Source organism: Mirounga leonina, unplaced genomic scaffold (assembly GCF_011800145.1).
Source record: "Mirounga leonina isolate KUSES-001 unplaced genomic scaffold, KU_Mleo_1.0 Mir_165, whole genome shotgun sequence".
Lineage (NCBI taxonomy): Eukaryota > Metazoa > Chordata > Mammalia > Carnivora > Phocidae > Mirounga > Mirounga leonina.
In genome coordinates, this window is record NW_023270415.1 from 13,569,592 (window position 1) to 13,597,161 (window position 27,570).

General features: G+C 39.3%; 1 protein-coding gene across 1 annotated transcript in view; it reads right to left on the bottom strand.

Annotated features, from left to right (window-relative positions):
• The window catches only part of ASPH (aspartate beta-hydroxylase), a 194,300-nt gene that overhangs the window by 31,653 nt on the left and 135,077 nt on the right, over nt 1-27,570 (bottom strand). The window contains exons 18-21 of the mRNA XM_035011224.1: nt 26,073-26,209; nt 18,469-18,567; nt 16,317-16,406; nt 11,306-11,443 (exon numbers count right to left, since the gene is read on the bottom strand). Of these exons, the coding sequence (XP_034867115.1) occupies nt 11,306-11,443; nt 16,317-16,406; nt 18,469-18,567; nt 26,073-26,209 (464 nt within the window). The remainder of the gene's footprint in view (nt 1-11,305; nt 11,444-16,316; nt 16,407-18,468; nt 18,568-26,072; nt 26,210-27,570) is intronic.

Below are 27,570 nucleotides of genomic sequence, written 5' to 3' on the forward strand. Positions count from 1 at the left end.
CCAATTGTTACAGAAGTTATTCTTTAGCTTCCTGGATTGTCACTAGAGATTGCTATCTGGCCAGTCTGGCTTCCTGCAAGTTTGGCTTACAGCAGGCTGGCTTCCTGGGTTATTTAGAAAAGGGGGTGGTTTCCCAGGCAGTTTGCTGCAGGTTGTGGGTTTATATGGTCTGGACATCATCCATTTTTACATTCAGTCTCTCATTGTCCTTACTGAAGAAAAAGGATAAGATAAGGCACTCTGCACTAGGGCAAGAGAAGAGTCTTGGAGAACTGGAGTTTGCTCTTTCTAGAAAGTGGCAGAGAAAGGCTGTCTTCTACCAGGATAAAGGAGAAATGATAGTCCGGGTTACCCGGGGAAACATCCAGCCTGAGGGCTTCAGGAAGCAAATGAGACTCCTATTCCTTATACCCTAGGCCAGACTGGCAGGCTTGGGGGCCAACATTCTTAGTCAGAGGAAGTTAAAAGGTGAGACAAGGTACCATCTCCCTCCCTACTCTGCCTACAGGGACCAGTGCACTCAGCTGTGTCCTGGACAAGCAAAAATCCCCAAGTCCCTAACATCAAGGGGCTAAGAGTCTGGTGGGGAGGCTTTCTGTGCATACAATCAATAAATCGCTTGATAAACAGATTAGCTATAATATATATGTGCATGTGTATATTTAAGACATCAACCCATGTGTATGTGTACTAAGACATAGATCACAATCTACAGGATTAAAAATTTGGAACAGCAAATAGAGCACCAACCTACAGATACAGTTTACAATTTTTCTGAAATGTTAAACACTGTACTGTGAATCCCCAAAGAGAATCACAGATAAAGATAATTTTTAGACATTTTCTTTTCACTGACCAATACTGAAAACTCACCAATTTCACTCTCAGAAAAAAACCCACCCTTTTAGTTTGAAATAATTCAAAGAATATAACAGATTTTATTCTTTCGCTGTGTTGCCGTAATCGGCATCATATGCCATTCTAGAACCTTAGCCGAGGGTGGACTCTTGTTAAGGGCTCCCATGTCAACACACATAGGAACATCCATGATGGCGGGTTTTTGTTGTGTTTGGTTTTGTTTCATTTTTGTGCCTTATTAAAACCTTGCAGGGGAGGAGAAACTGAGGTAATTATTTTGAATTTAGAGATAAAGAAACTGAGGCTCAGAGGGTGAAATGACCTTCCCTAGGGGTCAGAGCTGAGAACAAAACAAATGTTTCCAACATTTGTCTTGCTTGTCCCTCTTCCTCTGCTCCTTCCCTGTTTGTGTGCATGTGCTCTCTCTCTCAAATAAAATCTTTAAAAAAAAAAAAGACTATGGTTTTCAGTTGCTATTCACTGTTGTTTTTCAGTGTTATTACAGTAATTTCTATGCATGCATTGTTTACATCTAAATTAGGCATGGAGTAATGTAGGTCAAAAAGCTAATCTCAAAAAAGGGAAGAGCAAAACTCTTACAGAATGGTGGCTTTTCTCTGGCTAGAAGAGATCTTTTCTATTTATAACCTAGCAAAGACTAATCCATTTCTTTCAATTTCTTTGTTAAATACCCCCAAAGCACTATGGCTTTGATATTTGTGATTTGGGCAGCAACCTACTCGCTTTTAATGAAAATATGCATAAAAGAGAAAACTCTACTGGAATATTTTTCTCTAATTTTTTTTTCATTCAGTTGCCATAGCCTCTTACCGCCTCCAGCACAGAGTTGCTGAACTGCAAACTACACAATAAGATGGGAACAGTGACCATTCAACAAAAGGGAAAAACACAGGTGATGCATTTTACTGAACACTGTCCCATTGCCTTCAAGAAAATTGCACTCTACTTCTCACTGGTAATATAGTGAGAATAATTTAAATGGAAATGTGCTATCCCTGGTAGTTAATTGTCACTGAAGGGCCAGAATGATCCTAAAAGGATTTTGGCCAAAAACGGCAGCTACCTGATCTAGGTTTCCACTTTAAGATGTTAATGCTCAATCCATGATCCACGGAAGGAATCTTGACGTACAAGTGTTTGTCAACTGAATGGTCATTAGCCCTGGATTTCCTTACCCAGCACGGTCAGTACTGGCAAACGATCACCTTGAGATTACTTTTTTATTTGAAAGTTGTAACCAGACACAATATTAACATTTCTAAAATAAAGATAGTTAGCAAGTAATGCACTGGATTTCAAACACAAGATGTCACACACTCTGAGATTCCATGCTGCTGGGGACCCAGTGATCAATGTCCAGGCCCTGCTTTTCTTCTTAAAAAAGGAGAACTTAAAACAGGCAGGGCTGAAATCAAGAAGTCTAGGGAAACAGAATTGAAATGAAGACATGATTGGCAAAAAGGAGAAGGACATGAGACCATCAGTAACTTTGAGATAGAGTGGGCTACAGCGAGGGTATGGACTTTGAGGACAATGGTTTTTATTCAAATCCCAGCCCTGCCATCATTAAATATGGGACCCTGGGCAAATTTCATTTCTCTACTCCTTACTTTACTCATATGTAAGTGGGCACAAGCATATCTATCTTGCAGAATTTAATAAAGATTAGAAGTATTACATACAAAAATGCTCAGTGCATTGATTACAAATGGGAGGCATTTCATACATGATAGCTGTTATAGGATTATTTTGGTAATACATATGTCAAAATTGGCTTTCCAAGTTGTTTTTTAGAAACTAGAAAATATTTTCCTATGAAAACAATGTAATTAATTAAATTGACTAATAATAATAATAATTCTTATTGAGCACTTCCCATTTACTTATTAAGTCTGAACAACCAGGAAATAAATACCATTTCCATAGGTACTTTGCAGATAATGAAAGCAAAACACATACAAGTGTTGCTCAATGTCACAGAGCTAGTAAGGAATGGACCAAAATATCAAAATGAGGCAATGTGGCTATGGAGTCCTATGCTCTCAGCTGCTCATTATATTGCCTCACTGGTGATTATTAAGTGTTTTTCACCAACCCCTCAGAAACCTATTTATTTTTAATATACTTGAACTACAATATGTTAACAGATTTATTGAGCTATAACTCACATACCAAAATTCACTCAACTTTTACCATACAGTGGTTTTTAATATACTCACAGAGTTGTGCAACCATCGACTTTTAGAATGTTTTCATCATACCAAAAGTAACCCCTTACCCATTAGCAGTCACCCCTCTCACCCCATCTCCTCGGTCCCTGGCAATCACCAATCTACTTTGTCTCCATGTATTTGCCTAATCTGGACAGTTCATGTAAACAGAGGTTTTTTTGTTTTTTCCTAAAGATGTATTTATTTATTTTAGAGAGAAATAGAGAGAACGTGTGTGAGTTGGGGGAGGGGCACAGGGAGAGAATCTTCAAGCATAGAGCCCAACTCGGGGCTTGATCTCACGACCCACGAGATTTGACTTGAGTCAAAACCAAGAGTCAGACACTTAACTGACTGAGCTACCCAGGTGCCCTGGACAGTTCATATAAATAGAATCAACTAATAGGTGGTCTTTTGTGATTGGTTTCTTTCACTTAGTGTAATATTTTTAAGATTCATCTATGTTGTACCATGCTTCAGTACTTCATTTCTTTTTATTGCCATTGTGAAGATATACCACATTTTGTTTACTCATTCATTCATCATTTAGATGGGCATTTAGGTTGCTTCCACTTTTTTGGTGTTATTAATAATGCTATTATCAACATTCATGTACATATTTTTGGATGAATGTGATGTTTTTAGTTCTCTTGGGTATATACCTAGGAGTGGAATTGCTGGGCCATAACTCTGTTTAACTTTTTGAGGAACTGCCAAATTGTTTTCCAAAGTGATACATCCCTGGACATTCCCACTAGCAATATTTGAGGGCTCCAATTTCTCCATATACTTGCTAACATTTGTTAATGTTCATCTTTTTTGTTATAGTCATCCTCGTGGGTGTTAAGCAGCATCTTGTGGTTTTGACCTGCATTTTCCTAATGATGAATAACATTCAGCATCTTTTCATGTGCGTCTTGGCCATTAATAGATCTTCTTTGAATAAATGTCTATTCAAAGGAAAACTTACACCCTTTTTCTGAGTTTTTCAAATCTTCTCCCATTTTAAAACTGGGTTGTCTCTATATTGAGTTATCAGAGTTCCTAATATATTGTGGATACAAGTTCTTTGTCAGATAATGATTTACTTCTCATTCTGTGGACTTTAGTTTTACTTTATTGTGTTCTTTGAAACACAGAAGTTTATGATTGATGAAATCTATATATTTTGCCTTTGTCACTGTGCTTTTGGTGTCATATCTAAAAAAAAAAATTGCCTAACTCAATGTTATAAAGACTCACTTCTATGTTTTCTTCTACAAGTGTTATAGTTTTATTTCTTACATTTAGGTCTATTTCTGTTTTGAGTTCATTTTAGTGTATCATATGAGCTAACGTCATTTTTTTCACATATGGATATCCAGTTGTCCCAGCACAATTTGTGAAAAGACAATTCTCTTCCCATTGCATTGTCTTGGCACCCTTGTCAAAAAGCAATTGATCACAAATGTAAGAGTTTATTTCTGGACTCTCAGTTCTATTTCACTGATTTCTATGTCTACCCTCTGGCAGTTTTAAAAATCATATGTAAGAAGAAAAGAGTGACAAGGGAAAAAATGTACTCTCTCTTTTATGTTTATCCACGTGGTTATCTTTAGTAATGCTCCATTTTCCTTCATGTGGATTTATGTTACCATCTAGTGTTTTCATTTCAATCTGAACAACTGTGTTTAGTAGTTATTGTAGAGCAGGTCTGCTAGTGGGAAATTCTCCCAGTTTTTATTTCTCTAGGAATGTCTTAATTTCTCCTTTATTTTTGAGGTCGTTTTGCTAGATCAGAATTCTTGGTTGACAGCCTTTTTCTTTCTGTATTTAAATGTCATCCCACTGCCTCCTGGACTCCATGGTTTCTGATGAAAAATTAGCTGTTAATCATAATGAGGATCCCTTTCCCACAATGAGTCCTCTGTGTTTTCAAAAGACTCACTTTGTTTTTGGCTTTTGGCAGTTTGACTAAGAAGTGTCTAGGTATGTTTCTTAAGTTTATTCTACTTGAAGCTCACTGAGCTTCTTGGATGTGTAGAGTACTGTTTTTCATCTAACTTGCTAGGTTTTTGGCCATTATCTTTTCGGTACTCTTTCTGCCACCTCCCTTTCTTCTCTCCTTCTGAGGACTCCATAACGCATATACTGTTATACTTGCCAGTGCCCCCACACATTGTTTCCTTCATTCTCTTTTCTTTCTGTTCCTTAGTATGAATACTTTCAATCAACCTATCTTCAAGTTTACTGATGATTTCCTCCATCAGATCAAATCTGCTGTGGAGCCTCTCTGGTGATTTTATACTGAAGGTGTTATATGCTGTGGCTCTAGATTTTCCATTTGGTTCTGTTCTATGTTTCTATTTCTTTATTATTATCCTCTATTAAGTGAGCTATATCCTTTTTTTATATTTTATTTATTTATTTGAGATAATAAATAATAGCAGGGAGTCTGCTTCTCCCTCTGCCTCTCTCCCACCCATGCTCTCTCTCTCTCATCACTCACTCTCTTTCTCAAATATGTGTGATATATAATTTTCATTGAAACTATTATTATTGTGTGATCTACTCTCCCCCAGCATTTGTTGTTGCTGATTTTTGTTGTTGCCACTACTTGTTTGTTTAGTGACTTTTCTTGGTTAATTCTGTGAAGTCTCTTGCTCTATTGTCGTGCATGCCCACTAAAGCTTCTTCTTGGTTAGCTTAATAGTCAGCTAATGCATGGTCAGAGATTTCCTTAATTGCTTGAACTAGTAACTCTTCCCTCTTTTTGTTGAGAGGCTCTGTGTGAGTTTTGGAGCATGCCTGCAATGCTCAGGCAGTTTAAAACTATGCTCTAGCCATCATTTCTTGCCTGTGATGAGCCTCAGAGTCAGCCAAAGGTGAAGGACTGGGGCCCCCTTGGGCATTTCCTGGGCATGCACTCCACAGCATACATACATTGGAATAGACATCCCCAGGAATATGTCAGAGCTTTTCAAAGCCCCTCATGGGCATCCTGTTCATCAGATTTTCTTTATTAAGCACTTTTCTTGCTGTGAGCAGGTTCTCATTTGCCCCAATATTTAAAAAATTGCCACTGATCCTTTTGACTAACAACCTGGGACAAAGTTATACTTATGAGTGAGGTCAAATAACAACACTGTCCTGAGAATGGGGCTTTCTGAACAGCACAAGTTGGTCAAACAGTGACAGTGCTCTGGATATGAAACTTTGTAAAAAGCCCCATACCTAACCTGCTTACACTGATGTCCACAAGACTGTGGTCTTCATGGTCTTCACACCTAGTGTTGTGAGACTGCTAATTTTCAAGGCTCTCTGGAGCTGGGGAGGAATGGATGAGAGCAAGTCAAATTACTATCCCACAAATCCTTCTGTTCTTACTGAGGCTTAGCAGATTTTCTTGAATAAATGTTCCTCAAATTGCTGCAACTCTTTGGTTAATGTACAGAGCTCTGCAAATGTTGATTTTGACAATTTTTCTCAGTGCTTTCCTCACTTTTATGGAGGGGCAGAGTTACAAAGATGTTCCCTCTGCCATCCTCAAATCCTGCCCCATCCCCCAATATTTTATAAGCATAATTAAATACTTGAAATTTCAACAGGAACTCTGGACACTCTAAATATCTTTCCCTATTATACAGCAAAAATTTCTAGAAAAGAATGCCCTTGAGGAAGAAGAATGCCCTTGAGGAAGAAAAAGAGAGGATCTTTTCTTTTTTTTTTTTTTTTAAGATTTTTTATTTATTTGATAGAGAGAGACACAGCGAGAGAGGGAACACAAGCAGGGGGGAATGGGAGAGGGAGAAGCAGGCTTCCCACTGAGCAGGGAGCCCGATGCAGGGCTCAATCCCAGGATCCTGGGATCATGATCTTAGCCGAAGGCAGATGCTTAACGACTGAGCCAACTAGGTGCCCCGAGGATCTTTTCTTCTCTAGGCATCCCTCCCAGTGCAGTAGCAATACAAGAGAATTTCCCCCACATTCAGGGAAGGCCAACAAGGATGTTGTGCCAACTGCTTATAAGTAAGAAATGTTAGTGGTATGATTTTTATATCCCTGGGACTTCTGACACATCTATGAAACAACTAGAGAAAAGAGACTTTATAGAAACTTCTACCAACAAACCTCATTTATGAGCACCTACCATGTATCAGATACTGTACTAGTTGTGAATATGACAAACATGGCCCAGCTATCTTAGAACATATGACCTCAGGGGGCTACACTGAACTAAAGAGGTGATGAGAATACAGAATAAATGCTTAAAAAGAATGTATAAGGTGCTTTTGGATACATGCTAACTTATTCTCTTAAAAGAAATGACCACTTCTCTAACATCTGAAGGATAAACAGGAATTGGCTGTGAAGGGGATAGAAGGAGAAAAGGAAGGGGTAAAGGGAGGTGAGACTATCACACGGGATGGCCTGGTGGGAGGAAGAATTTTGGCTAAATTAAAAACAGTACAGGGCAGGGCAGTGGCAAGAAGTATGGACACAGTAATAAACCTGGAATTTTGGGTAAAGCTGAATCTCTGACCAAAATTATAAAGTTGGAAAGGAGTATTAGCCATGGGATTACATGGTGAATTAACCTTCACAATGAATGTTAATGTCTGTTGGAGATAGAACAGAATGAGTGAAAAATCCATTTGGAGAGCAAAGCTTTGGTTTTAACAAGAAGACTTTAACAAGAAACTTTAACAGCAGTTGAACCAGAGTGGAAAGGTTTTTTTTTAGAAAATGAATGACAAGAAAGGGAAAACAGAGAGCAGAGAACAGTGTTTGCATCTGAGTGCATATCCCCAGTTAGCAAGGACACTGAACACTGGAGGTCACTCTCCAAACATCCATTGTACCTCTTCCTCCTTCCTAACAGAACCCTAATTTAGTTCATGTGTTTACTTCCCCTGAGGTATTCCACTGGACTTAGAGAAATCTGACCTTTTCCTGGCTTCAGGAGTTGATCTATTGGTTTAAAGATAATCTCATAGCCCCTTGCCAGTAATTCTTCCAGAATGGAAATGTGACTTAACTGGCTCAATCAGACTGAAGGAAAAGATTTTTGTTCCCTGTGTAATGGAGAGGTACATTCTTTCTCCTACTGGAAGCCTGCTGCCCCAGCCTGTGGCTAGCTACTTGTTTCTCAGACTCCTTTGTAATCGTGAGTGCCCATGTGACATGGTTATGATCACCAGGACAAGGTCTCCTAAGAGGTTTCTGGAAGGCCATTTGGGCCTGGTGTGGTGGCTCGACAATGTTGAAGCTCTCAAATACTTTCTAACCTTCCATTCCAGGTGCTGCTGGCAGCCGTCTTGACTTAAGCAAGTGCAAGGACAGAGCTGACCAGGGAGGAAGTGCAGAAACAAGAAAACCTTCCACCCGGGTGCACAATCCCTGAAGTCCGCCCTACTGCTAGGCTGGGCTTTCTTCACCCACGTCAAATTCCATGTTGCTTAAGCCAGGTTCCAGTTGCATTTCTGTTACTTGAACTTGAAAGCATCCTAAAAGCCACAATAGGGAAATAAACTCACAAAGAGACCAGGAGAAGAAGATTAGATGGTAGAAAGAGAATCAGAAGAGCTCAGTGTGATACAATCTGATGTAGGATGAAATTTTACAATGGAAAGAACTGCTGACATGTCAGTGCTCACTGTAGGAGATTTATCCAGGAAGATGTTTTTCCTGTACTATTTCTGCTTTGGATATAGAACCTCTTTAAATCAATCTGTGTTCATGGTCACCACACTATGGTTTTCTGACTTATAAAATATTCAAGTCTAACTGATGGCAGCCTACTTTATAATTGGATTATGATGATTATAGTGTGCTTTTACAATGAAATACAGAATTAAGTATGGTCGAGAAAGACTTATTTAATGTAGGTAAATTGACACTACATTGAAACTTTCTTTCCCCAAGTAGAAACAAATTCTTCAATGAAGTCTTATACATCTTATATTCTATTCAAGATGTTCTTTAGCAAAACAAATTTTTTTTGAAAAATGTAAAACACTTAAAAGTAGAGAGAACAGTGTTAACTTCCATATATCTGTCACCCAGATCCCCAAATTATCAATATTTTGTAACTCTGCTCTTCCTTTCCCATCTCTCTCAGATAAGTGAATGTAGTAGCTACATTGCCATTGGTAAGAATGGGCCTCTTAATTCTGCACCTACTTATTATACTTTACCCTACCTGCATGAGCGGGGCAGGTGTTCGCTAGACTAGGATTGCTGCCCGCAATCTAGACCAGCACAGTGGTCAAACCTCATGTCCTTTCCAAAAGTGGAAACATATTGAGCATAAATGAAGAGAAGGAGGAATAGTAGCTGGGAGTAAGGGAATGAACATATGGGTTTTGTAATGGAGGGAAATCCAGTATTACATCAACACCTCAAAAGAGGCTCAGGGCAAGAGATGATACTCTCAATTATACCAGATGCATGAAAAGGTAAAGCCATATATTTCTAGGACCACTCATACTTTTGGAACCTGCTGAGAGCTGATGGAGGCCTGCCAACTTGAGTGGCCTTGCCCTGGGAGCTATTTTCAAATGGTATAATGATGGGCTGGACTAATTATTAGTGATTGAATGGAACGCTAGTAACATGCCAATAGCTATTAACTGTTATGATCCTTTGTTGTGGGCACCTCCAATTCATAGCCAATCAGAAGCATAGGGGACAACCTGAACTTGCAATTGGTGTCTGAAATGGGGTGGGGGCAGTCTTGTGCGACTAGGCCCTTAACCCGTGCAACCTGATGCCACCTCTAGGTAGATAGTGTCAGAATGGAGTTAAATTTGTAGGACACCCAGCCTGTGTCCTCTGAGAACTGGAGAACTGCTTGGTGGTACTGGAAAACACACATCGGAGATGTAAAATCAGCTGTCTGAACATGAGAATGTGTTTTCTTATATACGAACAATGTCTAGATGGCAGTTAGATTCTCAAGCTGGATCACTGAGGCCCATCTAACCTATAAGGTGGATGACATTTACATTTTTATTAAAACTACAAGTTAATTTACCTCCCACTTTATTAGTACATCTAAGAAGAAGAAAGAGCTTGCCAAAGCAATCATAAACTTTCGACCAGTCTCTACCAAAATTACAAAGTAGACATTCTTACCATTTGGATTTAATTTACCAAAATAAAAACTTCTAATTTTTCTCTTGTGTTTTTTGTTCTGTTTTGTTTGTTTGTTTGCCATTAAGTTGTTAGAATCACTCAGTTTCTTTATCCTACAAATCTGCCACAACATGTTCTAAAAATATTTGCCTTTTTTTTTTCTTCTATCCACTCAGAAGTAGTGGTTCTCAAAATGTGGTCCAGGGATACCTAGCGGATTCCTAGACCTTTTGAAGGGGTTCTGCAAGATCAAAACTATTTCCCTCATAATATAAGGATGTTATTTGCCCTTTTCATACTCAATCTTTCATGGTGTACAATGGAATTTTCCAGACGCTACTTGACATATGACACTATCACCACTCTAATGGATGTATATGTGAAGTAGATATGAGAACCCTCTTATCCTGTATTAAGCCAGACATCAAAGAGATTTGTAAAAATATAAAACCATTCCACTTTTCTTACTACATTTTTTGTTTTGAAAATAGTTATTTTTTTAACTTATAAGATTTACTTACTTATTTTGAGAGAGAACAAGCAGGGAGAGGGGCAGAGGGAGAGAGAGAATCTCCAGCAGACTCCTCGCTGAGCACAGAACCCAACGTGGGGCTCAATCTCATGACCCTGAGATCATAACCCAAGCCGAAACCAGGAGTTGGATGCCTAACCAACTGAGCCACCCAGGCACCCCTAAAGTTATTTTTTAAGTTATTTATATTAACATGCAATGAGGTTTTTGTTATTTTTAAAGAATTCATAAATATTACTTTTATTTTTAATTTCTAATAATCATATTGATAGACATAGCCCCCCCAAACACACAGACTCCTTGGGGTGCTCCCTATTTTTTAGAGTGTAAAGGGGACCTAAAGTCAAAATGTTTGAGAACTGCTCTTCAAGAAAACTTCCTTTCTTCATCATCTAAACTGAACTTTTGGCTAATGGGATGAAAAGATTCTTTTTGCAATCTTTTTGCAAATGTCGCTGGATGTAAAATCTATCTCCTCCCTGACATTCCTCTCTGTGGTAAGCATTATCTGATTTTGAGTAGGAAAAAGACAACGATTAGTGAGGATGAAGTCTAAGTTAGCACTCACCTTCACTAATTCTGTGTAGCCTGTTTCTCTTGGGGTCCACCACGGCTGGGCTTTCAGTCCATGCACGTTGTACAGAGAGCGCTGCCATACAGATGCAAAATGGCCCCTCTTGTGCCCAAGCTCATACCACTTATATGCCTGAAAGAACAGAAAGCTTGAACTACATACACGTGAAGCATTTCTATTAATTAAAAAATAGAGAATCACTTTTGTAACATTTAAATAAAGAGTTTGCTAGTCAGGTGCCCAAATTTGTTAGACTGGTGAAAATACCATTATTTGGCTGGGTTTCTGATAATGACATATTATTCTTATAAATGCATGTCTGCATTTTATTTTCCCTCTGAGGCTTTATGCTCTCCTAATGCGGATTCATGCTGCACTCATTTTGGTCCTCCTCGGAGCGCCCAGCACAGAGTCAAGGACTTCTTTGTCAAGTGGATAAATAATCTAAGAAACCATAATGGATTTTATCTTTTAGCTTTCATTTCTCAAGTTCTACTCTTATGTTTCCTTTAAAAGGAAAGGATTTTAATAATTTCCTCAAAGATATTTGATTTACTGAATAGGATTGTGAAAAGGAAAAGTGACTTCTTTTCATACATATCTTCTTCCCATGTCTGCATTTCAGAAGTCGGCCCCAAGGTAACAGAGTATAAATCCTCCATTAAATTAAATAGACAGAAAGGAAATATCATTCTGATCTGGCAATAAATATAGCAAGAGCCCATATTACACTTTTTAAAGGGGAATTTTGGTTCCTTTTCATTTTTGTTTTTTTCTGCCACGAGGGATAACATTTGTGGCTTTAGGCTAGTTGGAACACGATACGATTTGCCTCCAAGACTAGCCTTTTCAGGGACAGCTGGCTGCAGAGTATGCTGCTCCATATGTCTCCTTCCAGTCACACCCTCACCATATGCTCCCCAGGGGCCCTCCCCACAAGGTTCTTGCACCGCACACGCTCACTCCATTGTCTTCAGGTTGGACGATGCTCCAGTGCTGTACTTAATAGTATCGCCCTCATGCCTCTAAGTCTGAGCTAATGATGACTTTTTGAAGAGTGATTTCAAATACACACTGTGATCAATTAAACACAGGCATTTAATATCAGGTGGACTAAGAAGATATTCAAAAGAATAGCTTCATAAAACTCCAGATGTACTTTATTATTATTATTTTTAAAGATTTATTTATTTCAGAGAGAGAGAGAGAGAGACAGTGAGCATGGGGGGGAGGGGGAGAGGGAGAGGGAGACAATCTCAAGCAGACTCCCTGCTGAGCATGGAGCCTGATACAGGGCTCCATCTCACAACCCCAAAATCATGACCTGAGTTGAAACCAAGAGTCGGACGCCCAAATGACTGAGCCATCCGGGCACCCCCCAGATATACATTAAATGTAAAAAATATTACCTTTTAAAAGTCTTACAATTCTTAAGTCAAAATTTCCTTCATTAGAAAAGTCAAGTGTGATAACAATACCACTTCGTATTTCCAGTAACACTTTTCAGTTTACAACTCACTTTTCCATGTGCAATCACATTTGATCTAATAACCTCAAATATGTCCATTTTTACAAATGTTGAAACTGAGGTTTAAAAAGGCTAAATTATCTTGAACTATAACCCAGGGCTCTGGCAACTTATTCCACTCTCCTCCTTTGTGTCATTAAAAAAGAAAAAAACTATCAAAAGTGATATTCTTATTTATCTTTCTCAATAATATCTCAAATCAAGAATGTACCTACTAATCATTCTTCTATGATTTCCTTGAAATACATGTAAGTTGTAGCCATAAAGGGGTTTCTTAAAAAGCCAGAAACTTAAAATGGCTAATCATTGTCTGAATTTAAAAACATAATAATAACATTTTACTTCTGAAATTTATTTGACTTTTTAAGTTATTTCTGTCCAATTTAAATTTAGGATTTTATTTCCTATAGGAAATAAACAACAATATTAATTATCACAGGTGATTTTTTGGAATGCTTATTTTGAGTCAGCAGCAATTCATTTTATGGACAAGGCACACTGTCAAAGTGAGGAAAAAAAAATACTATAGGAAAACCAAACCAGCAAAGCTCACAGCTCTAGTTCAGGAGTCAGAAGTCAGAATGTAGCCCTGGACCTAATATTCACCATGCTGAATGCCTGGGCAAGTCACTTTGCTTACAGTGGCATGTTTAAACTACCTACAAAGTCTTTTCTCACACTCAAAGTCAGTCCAGGAGGACCCTTCATTCTGTAGCCCCCTGCTATTCAACTTTTAAAGACACAAAACCATGACAATGATATGCTGGGAATTTTAAGAAATTATCTTCAATTACACAGAGGACCCAATAAAATCAGTCAGGTTGCTTTCTTACAATACAAATTGCTAGAACATCAATGATCAAGTTAGAATCTTCTGAAAATTCTCTCTTTACTATTTCCCTTTTATGCCTCGAATCAAGGATGTGAAAATAAACAGATCACCTGGGGATCCCTTCCTACATGTGTTTTATATCAATGTCTTCTATGCTTCAAATCACCGCCAGGTGTGGGTCACACACACACACACACACACACACACACACTCACTACCCAGAAATAATATGTCCACAGAACTATCTCCACTCAGAAGAGCCCAGGCCCCGTGTGTCAGGTGTGGTCCCAGCTGGAGCCTGTCCCGCCTGGAGCACACAAGACACACTTGTGACAATGGCTGGCTGCCGCTGGACTGTGGAGACTGTGAGTGCCATCCCTTGGACACACGACTTTATGTATATTTTGCACCGTAGGGTTTTTGAACACACGATGGCCTGGAAGAAAGTAAGACTCAAGCAAGGAACAACAGCTGGGCTCGTCCAGCCATGCCTGAGGGTGGACGGTGACAAAGGGCTACACCGAGCGAGCAGGCGGGAAGGTGGGACGGGAGCCAGAGGCTGAGGAAGCCGACTCCCCCGAACCTGGTCCTGACCTCACTGGAGAGAAGGGGGCAATATCATCAAATGAGAGACGGAGCCCAGGAAGAACAACGGTTTAGGGGAAGACAAGGGAGCTGTCCTCTCGTGTGGGGACACTAAGCAGGCAGCAGACACGGGAATCTGGACTCGGAGCAGGAGACGAGCTGTGGGTTTACAGGTTCTAGAAATCCCAGGAGCAGCTGCAGCTGAACCACTGCAAGACCATTATGGTGTGTCTCCCTCCCTCTTCCTGTCCATTTGAAACAAACCTGTTAGGAAAATCTTCTGCAAAACCAATCTCATTGTCAGCCTCTGCAGCACAGAGGCTGTGGGTTTGCTTCTCTTTTGGTGCCTGAGCAGAGCCCCATGCATCGGAACACGGAAGATGGCTGCTTCCCGGTTTGCAAACTCAGAGCGTGACTGTCCGTTCGCAGACCAATACCCAAGATTGAGAATATCCGGACATGGGGCTCCTATAAGCTTATTTTTGTTCTCCTGTAAGGATGAAGCCTTGTGAATTTTTTAAATTCAAGAACTATGATGTCCTTTGCATATTAACGATAATTAAGCTGATAGAACAGTCCCCTAGGTTCAAATCCCAAGCCCCTAACAAATGTTTAGTAGTGGATTCTTTGCCCTTGAAGTAAGGGCTGTTTTCATCTAAGATGTGAGAATAAATCGCAGACTTCTTTTATCTGTCTTTGCCCTGGACCCTAAGATGTTCAAAGATAAATTAATTAGTGACAATTACATTTACAGCAATCAGACATGAACATTTATGCAGTGTGAGATACCACAGCAAAATCTTTCTTATCCTTGTCACTCAAAGGAGGTACCAGGCATTTATATCTAAAACAATGAAGGAACACAAAAATGAGAACGAATCAGCAAGTTATTTTCCCTTCTTCACTTCTAATACTTCATTTTATTCCAGTTGACTGACTGATAGGTTAGAGGGGAAAGGGACATATGCACAGTAACGTATAAAGAAAACAGTGTCAATCATCCAAATCTCTCTTACCCCAAATTGGTTCATGTGTCTTGCTGGCAATTACCCCATCACAAACCCCCCTGCTCTTATGAACCCTCACTTGTCCAGATGGTTCCGTGTTCTTATTAATTTTAGAAACCTGAAGCTGTGTTGTCTTGCTGACTGCATTTTACAACATATATGGAAGGCAATGGTTACAAAGATTCAGTGTCTCGCTTCACCCCTTTATCCAGGTCTGTAAGGAGAGCCCAGCCTAGAGCCCTGTGATGATGTAAGAGAAAAGGTAGGGTTCACTCCCCACCAACAGTGATGGTGATCATGACAATTTGGGAACTTCAGTACACAGATGTCATGATTAATAATAATCTCATGTTATGTTTAAAGAAGCTGACATGGTACTCAGAAAAAAAAAAAAAAGCAATAATCACAAAGAAAACACGTAACTTGTTTTAGCTAGTACATTTTCCGTGTCAGTATCTGTCATTACTAGAGCTACAGGTATTCATCTGAAAGTTGGTATTAAATACCAGAAGGTAATTTACATAATTAACCACTGGGTTCAGTGTGTGCTTAGGACTCAGCTGAACAAAGAGTTCATTCTAAAAATAACTACTTTTTAAATTCCAAAAATAAAATAAAAATAAATCTAGGCATACTGTTAAAATATTTTTAAAATATTTAAGCAACTTCAGAGATACCTTTTCATTTCATAATTTTAAAAATATTTTTTTCAGGGCAATGCTTCTCTCTTTATGCACCCAGACCCACACGTGTGCACGCACACACTTACACACATACATATACATGTACTAAGGGAGAGGCTGCTCTTATGATTACTCAGCTAGTTTCTTGAAAGAAACTATAAAGGTCAAAAATCCCAAAAACTCTTCCTAGGCTTGTAGGAGTTGTTGGGCTGTTTGAAAAAAAGTTTAAATAGTTAAACAGTTTCAATCACCACCTTCAAAGTGTATGCTCAAAATATTTTTTCAAGTATAAATTTCTCCTAGAGTTACTTGCCTCCCTCCTGCAACTCTACCCTCTGTTAAGAGAACAAAAAATTCACAAGTTCATTACCTCTTTGTTCCCAACCCGCTGCATGGCATCCCCCAGGTGGAAGTAAAACCTCCCATCATCAGTGCCAGGATCCCCAGATTCTATTCCTTCCTGTAAAAAGGACAGTGTTCATATTTAATGAAAAAAATTAAATACTAGCTTTAATTCATTGATTTACTTCATTTTTATGTACCATACAAAAATCTAAGGCCCAGAAAAATTCATCTCAATTTAAAGTTTGGCAATTAGGTTACTGGTCAACATTTAGAATGCAAATGCAAAAAGAGGTGATAAAGCTAAATTTAATAATACATTTATCATTAGTTAACAATGTAATAGACCAGAAAATTAGTATGTGAATCATCTCTGCAGATCACTATCCCAGAGAATTTCTTGAGTGGGTATCTATCCCATTTATTTTGCTCTCCAAATCTGGAGGTTTTTTATTCTTGAACTAAAATGTTTAGTTGTTCATAAGATGTTTGAAGTGATAGAGACCCAAGTGAAAATAATATTTCTTTCTACTCGAAACAAATGTATCTTCACCTTTTAATGAGATCTTCTATAAAACTTACAATAGGATTAAAGCCAGCTGGACTCTTTGAAAATGTAGTTGTTATTAAACAAATCCTATGCTAAAACATTTAGCGATTTCTACCCCATCTCCCACATACAGACTGAATGTATATAAACAACAGCAACAACAAAAAAGTGAGAGAAAAAATATTAAAGCAAGAGAATGCATTTAGAAAAGCAAAAGGACAAAGGTAAAAAAAATATCTAAATGTCAAGAAATTCTTTCTAAAACTGCATTTTCAGGGCTCTTCATTAGAAATCCATTACCTTCACTGGGGAGAAATTTTATTTGCATAATGTTGGAAAGTACCAGCAAGGAACAGGAATAGCATCACTCAGGAGAGGAGAGCTGCGATCAGGGACTGACAGGTTAACTAACAGACCCAGCTCTCTGTTTCCCCATCTCTGAAGCAGGGAGAGCACTATTAGTCCCTTATTTTGTCAAAGGAAATGTAAGGGGAACACTTTCAATCAGAGAAACCCATATGCCCAGAGGGTCCTGGCAGGGAATGTAAAGGTTTAGAGACGCCTGGTGACAGCCGAGACAGACTGGGGTGGGGGGGGGTGCAGGCCACCTCAAGGGGACAACATTGCTCTTCTCCTGTGCTGGGATGTGGGCCAGATGTGATCTTTCAAGATAAATCAGAAATTTGCATGATTATACAAAACGCTCAGATTTTTAACTAAAGCAAGCAATTAAAATTGTTTTTAATAGAACTGTGCTGGCCAAATAAAATATGCAAGCTATTTGCAATCAGTGGGTTGCTATTTGAGATCTCTGATTTAAGTCATGTGAAAGAAAGAGATCATGGAAGTGTGATATATACTGCTACTTAAAAAAAAAAAAAAAAGCTCTCAAGTATTCTATCATCCACCTGTCTAATATGGTAGCTGCTAGGTACACGTCACTATTTAGATTAAAATGAATTAAAATGAAAGCTAGAAACCCAGTTCCTCAATCATATTAGCCACATTTCAGGTGCCCAAAGGCACACGTGGCCAGTGGCTACCATATTGAAGCATACAAATAAAGGACATTTTCACTATGACAGAAAGTTCTGTTGAACAGCCCTTAGCTAGACCAAGTGTGATTCTGGTGCATCTGCAAGGATTTGCAACTAGATATACAAGATAAAAAAAGACAGCATATTTTAATCTGAATATTTTGAGCTATCACATTTTTTAGGGTTTGACCTATTCAGGCAACATTTGTTACCGTAGTTCATGTGGGTTGTCATGAGTCCTGTTCAAACTAGACTGAATGTATAGTTAAACTGTAAAAGGAACATTTAATGCATTGCCTATATTTTATATTAGTAATTTTGGTCTACCTTTCCCATTTAAATAAAACTAATAACCACAGTTTTAGGAATTTCTTCAGAACGTCTTTTCCAAATAATCTCTGCTCATATGGTTGGCATTTCCACATCCAACACTCTCAATCACTGCCTATGAATGTCATGGTCAGAGGGTGTACATTTTGAAGATGAAAAGACTCAGCAGTGCATGCCAATCAATTGACAATGCATAATCAAGGGAGTCCAAATGATTCAAAGGAATCAGAAGGTGAAAAAGGAGGAAGGGCAGGGACAGTTACCTTTAAATAGGGAATGCTCTCAGCAATTTTGTTCTGCGCCTTCAGGATAAAGCCATAATGCACTTTAGCAAAGCCGTCGTTCGGTGTCACATTCAGAACCTAAACTCAAAGGAAACAGAAAACTATTGTAACTGATTACAAATTCTACAAATGGCTGTCAAAACAAATTTTAATTAGCTTTGCTGTGCTTGGAGCGGATTATGATGTCACAGCTTAAAACACTAGTGTTTTGTCTCATTGCAATATTAGGTTTAAATGCTCCCATTTCTCGTCAACTCAAAATGCTTGCACATCTATACATCAGTTTTTCAAGAAGGAAGAAATGAATGAGAAGGCAATGACCATGAAAGCACTGATTGAACAATGCAAATCAGCAAAGTATCTGTCAACCTTTATGACCTCAACATTTTGTTAGTGATCAGGGTAAAAAACGTTTTTGGTTTTTTTTTAAAGATTTTATTTATTTATTTGAGAACGAGAGAATGAGAGACAGAGAGCATGAGAGGGAGGAGGGTCAGAGGGAGAAGCAGACTCCCCGCCAAGCAGGGAGCCCGATGCAGGACTCGATCCAGGGACTCCAAGATCATGACCTGAGCCGAAGGCAGTCGCTTAACCAACTGAGCCACCCAGGCGCCCAAAAAACGGTTTTAAATTTGTTGTATTTAAAGTCAACTCTGAATGGTTATCATATATTTGTTTATATGCCTACTTTACACATTGCCTTAAAATAAGAGCAAATTTAGATTTGCATTTGTAATATATCATGATCCATTCATTTAACAATAATTTCTTGAACGCCCAGACCATTTTAAGGACCGAGGATAAAGTGATGAGCAAATCCAATATTCTGTGATAAAACCCAAGTAAATATTTAATATAAGTCAAATCACTGTTTATTATCATATGCATTTATTATGATTAAAGATAAATAATGCAGAATGTCTTTAAATTAAATATTAGCAGTAGGAAATCAAAACAACAGCATTCAACTTGTGAAGCTGCACAGACAAACTAATGCATGGAACAAAAGTGAAAGATGAAGAAGATTTGAGTAGAGTGAATATAAAGATGGATATCCTGAATATCCTGTGGCTTCTCTTCATCCTTCAGCCTGAGTGGGACAGGGGAGTTGCACCCACCATGGGCTCCTTACACAGGACCAAGTGTTCAGGAGAGGGGACCCCCTCCCCTTGAAGAGCCCACAGTGCACACTGCTGATACTTTAGAATTTTTCAGTTTTTATGTGGTCCTGTACCTCATCCATTCACAAATCCAGTCAACGTTACCTTCCAAATATATTCAGAATCATGCGCCTACCACCATATTCACCACTGCCACCCTGGTTCCCATCTCGTCACCTCTCCCCTATGTTCTCACACAAGTCTCCTAACTGTGGACCTTTTGCACCCCCAGTCCTGCTTTCCTGTAGCCCAACCTCCACAGTGGACCCTGAATGAGCTCACTAAATCCTCAGTCAGACCCCATCTCTCCCCTGTTCAGAACCCAGATGGGTTCCATTTCAATCAGAGTAAAAGACCAAGTTCTAGGGACAGTCTTCTGGGCCTCCTTTGAGCTGGGCCTCTCTACCTCTCTGGCCTCCTCTTCTAAGCCCGCCCTGAGGCGCCCTGGACTCCTTGCTGCTGCACAGCAAGTCAAAGGCGCCCCTGCCTCAGGACCTTTGCATGTGCATACTCCTTTGCCTCAAACACTCTTCTCCCAGATATCCAAATGGCTCACTCCTTCACCTTCATGGAGTCTTCGCTCAGAGGTCACCATCTTGGTGAAGCCAACCCCCAACCACTCCATATAGAACAGAACCAATCCCCTGTGCACTAATCACCCTTTTGACTTCTTTATCCTGATTCCTTTTCTTCATAGTGCTCATCACCATTTGACTTATCATCCTTTTATTTTTCCCACTAAGATGTAAGCTGTGCAGGGATTTTGTCTGTTGCACTCACTGCTGATCCCCCAGTGCTTAGTACGGTGCCCAGCACATGGCAGGTCATCAAGAAAGCTATAGTAACTGAATGGTTGAGTGCATGCTGGGCTTTCCTCCTAAAGCACAGACTCTGCTTCTTCTTCACCTTCCAAGCACCTGTTAACTGAGCTCGATGCTGAGCAAAAGCACAATAAATACTTCTGGAATTGAACTGAATTGAGGCCAGTCATGTTTCTGCCAGCGAAACTATGAGGGGCCTATTGCAATGACTGCAGATACACAGATGACAATCATCCTCTCAAGTAATTAACAAATGTATTCATCTGCCAGATATTTTAGAATACACAGAGCTCTTCTAGGGTCTGGACATAGAAACATAAATGAGATATACTCTCTTTTCTCAAGGGATGTCTCAGTCAAGGGAGGAAGACAGATTCACAAGCACACAGTGGTCATACAATATGGTAAGTGTAGCCATGGCAATAGGCACAAGGCATGCAGGGGGTAAAGAGGAGGAGCACCCAGCTCACTCTAGGGTTGGTGTGGCAAAAGCAAGGTCTGAGAGGCGTTTAGGGATAAATAGGAGTTCACCAAGCAAAGGGAAGATGCGGGACCCTGGGGGAGGAGGCATTCAAGGCACAGGAGAAAGTGAGTAAAAAAGAATAATGGACCAGGAAAAGCAAAAGGGAATGAGACCAGAAAAAGGGGCCAGGAGGCAAATCACAAAAGGTCCTGTGCTTATCACAGTTTACACATAGATGCACAATGAATGTGTGGCTTGTATTATCTAGTGGTAATCAACAAAGCCTCCTGACATGACAAGTGGCTTTATAAAATTTCTAAGAAAATCAAATTGAGATTAACATTAATAATATTATATAGATTCTGTCTCTTTATACACACACACAGCAGAGACAATGACAAAAAAGTGGTATAGCTGACATTTCTGCTTTCGGGACAAATTCTTTGCATGACACAGCACCAGCAAAAAACCAAAAATCATATAATCACAAATAGTATTGCATATAAATATTATCAAAATATCAATTTTTTTTTTACCGCATGATCCAGTAATTTCACTACTGGGTACTACCGGGGTATTTAACCCAAAGAAAATGAAAACATTAATTCAAACAGATATATGCCCCCCTATGTTTACTGCAGCCTTACTTACAGTAGCCAAACTATGGAAGCAGCCCAAGTGTCCACTGACAGAGGCATGCATAAAGAAGATATGGCATATATACACAATGGAACACTACTCAGCCATAAAAAAGAATAAGAATGAGATCTTGTCATTTGTGACAACATGGATGGACCTAGATGGTATTATGCTAAGTGACGTTAGACAGAGAAAGACAAATACCAATTTCACTTAACATGTTGAATCTGAAAAACAAAACAAACAAACAAAATAAAGCAGAAACAGCCCCATACATACACAAAACAGACTGGTGGCTGCCACAGGGGACAGGGCTGCAGGGATGGGCAAGATGGGCAAAGGCGAGTGGGAGGTAAGGCTCCCATTATGGGATGAATAAGTCACCTGGATGAAAGGGACAGCACAGGGAATATAGTCAGTGGCATTGTAACATTGTTGTACGGTGACAGGTGGTAGCTACACTTGGGGTGAGCACAGCGTCCTGTATCAAGTTGTTGAATCACTATGTTGTACATCTGAAACTACTGTAACATTGTGTGTCAACTATACTTCAATAAAAAAATTTATAAAGCTATATGCACATATATGTTCACCACAGCATTGTTTATTACAACAAAATAATCAGAAATATCTTGTCCAACAATAGTGGCTTACTTAGTGATGATAGAGCCCTAAGATCAATGCTTGGAAGCTGCTAAAACTTACGTTCTAGAAGAATTTTTATTTACTTATAAAAATTCTTGCGATGATATGATTCATATATACTAATTTAATTGAAAAAGACAAGTGTTGGGCGCCTGGGTAGCTCAGTTGGTTGAGCAACTGCCTTCGGCTCAGGTCACGATCCTGGAGTCCTGGGATCGAGTCCCGCATCGGGCTCCCTGCTCAGCGGGGAGTCTGCTTCTCCCTTTGATCCTCCCCCTCTCGTGCTCTCTATCTGATTCTCTCTCTCAAATAAAATCTTTAAAAAAAAAAAAAAGACAAGTGTTCTGTGTATGGAAGAGACTAGAAGGACACATACCACATGTTTATCATGGTAGTCTGTACGTGAGAATGAGGCTGCAGATGATGTCTGCCTTTTGTGCTAATCTGTTTCCCTGGTTGTCTGCATTAAGCTTCTCTTAAATTTTGTAGTCAGAAAAGAGAATTTTAGAAAGTTTAAATCAATAAATAAAAGAGAAAGTTTTTAGTGACTAGTTTTTTGGTTTTTTTTTTTTGCCATTAAATGAAATTTAAAAGTATTTAAAATACTTCCTTTCATCTTAAAACTTATTTTGGGGGCATGTACCTGTTACAATGTACAGCACACATTATTATATAATGTATATCCTATATTATTACATAAACATAATACATAAATACTTAAACATACATATCGCAGGTATTTGCTGGAGTATGTTTTACCGGAAGGGTAGGTAGCCGAACGTGTTTGAAGACCACTGCTGTGGGTGGGGGAAGCCAGTGAGGAGTCCAAGCCGAGTGTGGGATGGTCAGATTTGTGTTTTATGTTGATGAAGGCTGGAGGACAGCAAGCCTGCACAGGATAAATCTACCCTAGTTTAGGCAAGAGATGATGAGTGCTGGGGTTAAAAAGGGAGGGGATCTGGAAGATATTCAGAAGGGAAAATTAACAGAAATTTGTGATTTGGTATCAGGCTGAAACTCCATGAGGGCACAGCATATGTTTATTTCCTTAACTACCATTTCCCAAGCTAGGGTGTGTGGGCTTCAATAAACATGTGTGGACTAAGAGAATGGATATATGTGAGGAGTGAGTGGACGGAAAAGTCAGGAAATTGCTTGACTCTAGACCATGGGTGGCTTTCCTGCTGCTAACGCAAAGGGGGACGCAGGACCACCTCCAAAACCACCGGTGTCGGCAATCTGCATCAAACCACTGTAAAGCAATCTCGCTGAAACTTAGAGCAGCAAAACAAACAGACAAACAAAAAACCCAGGAAGAGAACCAACGATGATTTTTATTTATTTAGAAAGATTTATTTCTTTTAGAGAGAGAGAGTGAGACAGAGAGTGAGCGAGCCCGAGGAGGGACAGAGGGAGAGGGAGAGAGAGAATCTCCAGCAGACTCCCCACTGAGTGAGATGCCCGACACGGGGCTCAATCTCAGGACCTGAGATCATGACCTGAGCTGAAATCGAGAGTCAGACACTTAACCAACTGAGCCCCCCCAGGCACCCCCAGTGATTTTTATAATTTATCAAAGGTAAAAATCAACATGAAGAAAAGTATAAAATTACAGTCAATTGTTTTCTGAAAATGATCTTTGAGACATTAACATATCAGGATAAACTTCAGTTAATGACAAAGAATGCCTTAGATACAGCTTATTAGAAGTGGGAAGAGGGAATAAAAGGCAAATCCCACACATATTTTCAAATAATGCTCTTTAAAAAGAAACCCACTCGATTGTATAATATGGCCCTATTTTAGACTTTCCACACCTTGTTATGCTTACTCAGATGAGATTATGATTTCAAACATATAAATGACAACAGATAAATTTTATTTTTCAAATGAATTAAAATGTTTCACATATCTGAGATCTATTATCAGGTAAAAACAGTGAATATATTCAAGGAACATTCTGAAAAGTTGAGGAAGGACAAATCCACAGTGGGTGGGAGAACCTAGTATGCTTTCAGATCCTGCCCTGATCTCAAATGTGCTTGGTATCCAGTTAACACCTGATCACGTTTTTGGAGGGAGGGAAAGAAGGAAGGAAAGGAGGAGAGAGGGAGGGGAGGCTACAATTTCATCTTTGAGGCTTTTGGAAGTGGCAGAATAATGGGTATATCTGATACAGTTGGCCAATTCTTACATTCATATGATCCTGAATCATGAGATACATGATATTTCCCTTAAACCAACTTTGCAACACAGGGCACTAAGTGTTAGGTTTTGGCCATTAGCAACTACATCACCCCACCTGGACTTCTTTTATGACCTGGAACAGGTACTTTAGTGAATGACACACATTTTCAACACTGCAGGATCAATCTACTTAATGTAGATATTAGACATGCTATAAAAAGCAAAAGTCTTCTTTCTCTTGTCTCAGAAAAGAGAAAAATTACAAGGATGAAGAGAAACTTGTTCTGAAATTCGATGATTTTCAATTAAGACTCCACAACAATAAAAGCAGGAAAGCACCCCTCTGTGAGTGGCCCCAGCCCCTAGATGGAGTATGAATTCACTGCACTTGACAGCACTTTTAAACCAGAGGAATCATATTGGCTATCACTGAGTAGTAGCATTTTGATGTAAAATACGCCAGCTTGAAAACCACTGACCAAAACACCTAAATTAAAGCGTAACAGGTAAATGTGTTCACCTTTCTTTTATGGAGGCATTAATTTTCTCCAGCTTCGAAGTTCATCGGGTATCCTGTTTATTCTATTCCAAATGAATTTCCTCATTACTGGAAGGAGACACAGTTTCCTAGATTTATAGTTACTTGTAACTTGGAGGTTATCTATTAAAAATAACCATTATAAGGTAGAAATCCTTTCAAAGGCATCCCTGCTAGAGGATCAAAGAGTTACTGCCCTCCAAAAGGTGAGTAATTTACTCCACATGCTTGAAGGGTCTCTGCTCTATAGTCTCTCTCTAGACCAGACTTTTGGTGAAAATAAGGGAAAAGGTTATGTGTTTTTACATTTATGGAAAAACTGAGTTCTATTTCCTATCATGAAGCACACACTCTTAGAAAAGGTGTTTATGGACTGATAAATACAAAGTTTTAAAACTATCACAATTATAGGGGCGCCTGGGTGGTTCAGTATATTAATTGTGGATTCTTCATTTCGGCGCAGGACATGATCTCAGGGTCCTGAGACTGAGCGCCGCATCAGGCTCTGTGTTCAGCGGGGAGTCTGCTGTCCTTCTCCGTCCCCCTCTGCCCCTCCCTGCGCATGCACCTGTGCACACAGGAGCTCTCTCTCTCTCTCTTAAAATGAATAAAAATAAAACCTTTAAAATTTATTTAAAAAAAACTATCACAGGGGCGTCTGGGTGGCTCAGTCGTTAAGCAGCTGCCTTCGGCTCAGGTCATGATCCCAGGGTCCTGGGATTGAGCCCCACGTCAGGCTCCCTGCTCAGCAGGGAGTCTGCATCTCCCTCTCCCTCTGCCTCTCCCCCTGCTTCTGTTCCCTCTCTCGCTGTCTCTCTCTGTGTCAAATAAATAAATAAAATCTTAAATAAATAAATAAAAGTAAAATAAAAAAACTATCACAATAGTAAGTTGAAGGTTTTGATGTACCAAGTGCTAACTAAAATTTAAAATTTTCTGATTAAGGCAAAACAGGAGATGAAGACAAAATTTAGAATATGTCAACTATATGAATACTAACTTTCTCTTTAACTTAATTTAAAGTAAACAAAGAGAGAGGTTGGGCATTATAAATGCAATTTACCAGTGACGTTAAAACTTCATGCTCAAAACAACTGGATGTGGTCAATAGGAGACTGCTATCTGCTTACCTCTTCATAGACCTTCTGAGCATTGTTGTTATCCCCTATCAAGAGGTACCCCACTCCAAGGTCGTTCTTTAAAGACATATCATCAGGAAACAGTTGAACTAATTTCTGTAGGGTAATCAGGGAGCCTCTCATGTGACCTGATTTGGTGGGAAGAGAAAACAACAACAACAACAACAACAACTCAACAAAAATAAAAACAGATCATGTACATCTTTGTATTGAGTCTAAAAGCACAAGAGACAAGAGAGACTATTCAATAGAGCCCAAAGAGCAGCTGAAATCTGACTCTATACACTGATGGCTTCTTAGGATTTCATCAGGCAGCTACAAAGATTACCAATAACTCCTATAAGTAGATCCTGAATATAATACTGATTATAAACATTTTAAAGACAAATTATTTTCTGAGTTCACCGACATTTATCTTATGTCAAATTCCCTCTGAAAGTTTTATCAATTCCTTGTAAAAAAATTGTTTCACTGGGTTATCTTTGGCTTATTACGATTAACTTCAAGATTATGAACAGAGAACAAATAAAAAGTCTAACAGATTTTGGGTGCAGCCCCCTGTGTGAAACTTGAAAAGGCACTGGGGTATACTGCTAACCCTGGTTCTAATTAAGTGTCCTTACCTCCAGGTAATGAATGATCTAGTCGAGGAGCAAGAAGACATCATCTGGTATTATGGGACCCTCTGGTGGATGATAAGATGCTATGCACAACAGGAATCATGAAAACCCCAGCCTTGGTCAATTTTTAAGGCTATGTGATGGAAATTTAAAATTTCTGGGGCCAGCTGTCATTCCTTCTCACCACAGTTGGTAATAAATGGAATAGGGGAAAATGTACAAAATAAGACCAGTATACATGATAAAATTCATTCCCTAAAGGGCTCAGTTGCCCACAAACTAAGTATTAGCCAAGAGTATGAGAGGACTACCAATAAGCTAATGCAGGCGTGTCCTGATCACAGATAAAACTATTTGGCATAAAACATCACCAGCTCATCCCATGGCCTTCTCCCCATTACTAGCCGATCTTGGATTGGTTCGCTTGGTGATTCATTCCCTCACTCACAAATCTGACTCTACTTTTCTTACATTCCCTTCCCCACTATCTGTCCAACTTAGGTTCATACTTTTCCTCTGCTCCTTCACTTCCCCTGTTAACCACTGCAAAGGCCCGGGTAAACATCTCGCCTGCTGCCCTCTCCGAACCTTTTACTCTGCATCATGCAACCCTGTTATACTGGGAGTAAACTTCACTACCTTGTCACCTTCAATAAAATCTTCTCCCTACAATCCCCTCCTCATAGAGCCTCCTCTCATGAACTTGCCTCATTCTCATTTGGAGGAAAAGACTATATTCAAGTATTGAAGGATGGTTGCGGAAGGGGGTTAGATGTATTTGTAGGCAGTCTTTCCCCCAGGTCCAGGAATAAGGTGAAGCAAGTGAGGTGCTCAATGCAAAGTTTAAGAGGCTGCCCAAAATTCAGTCA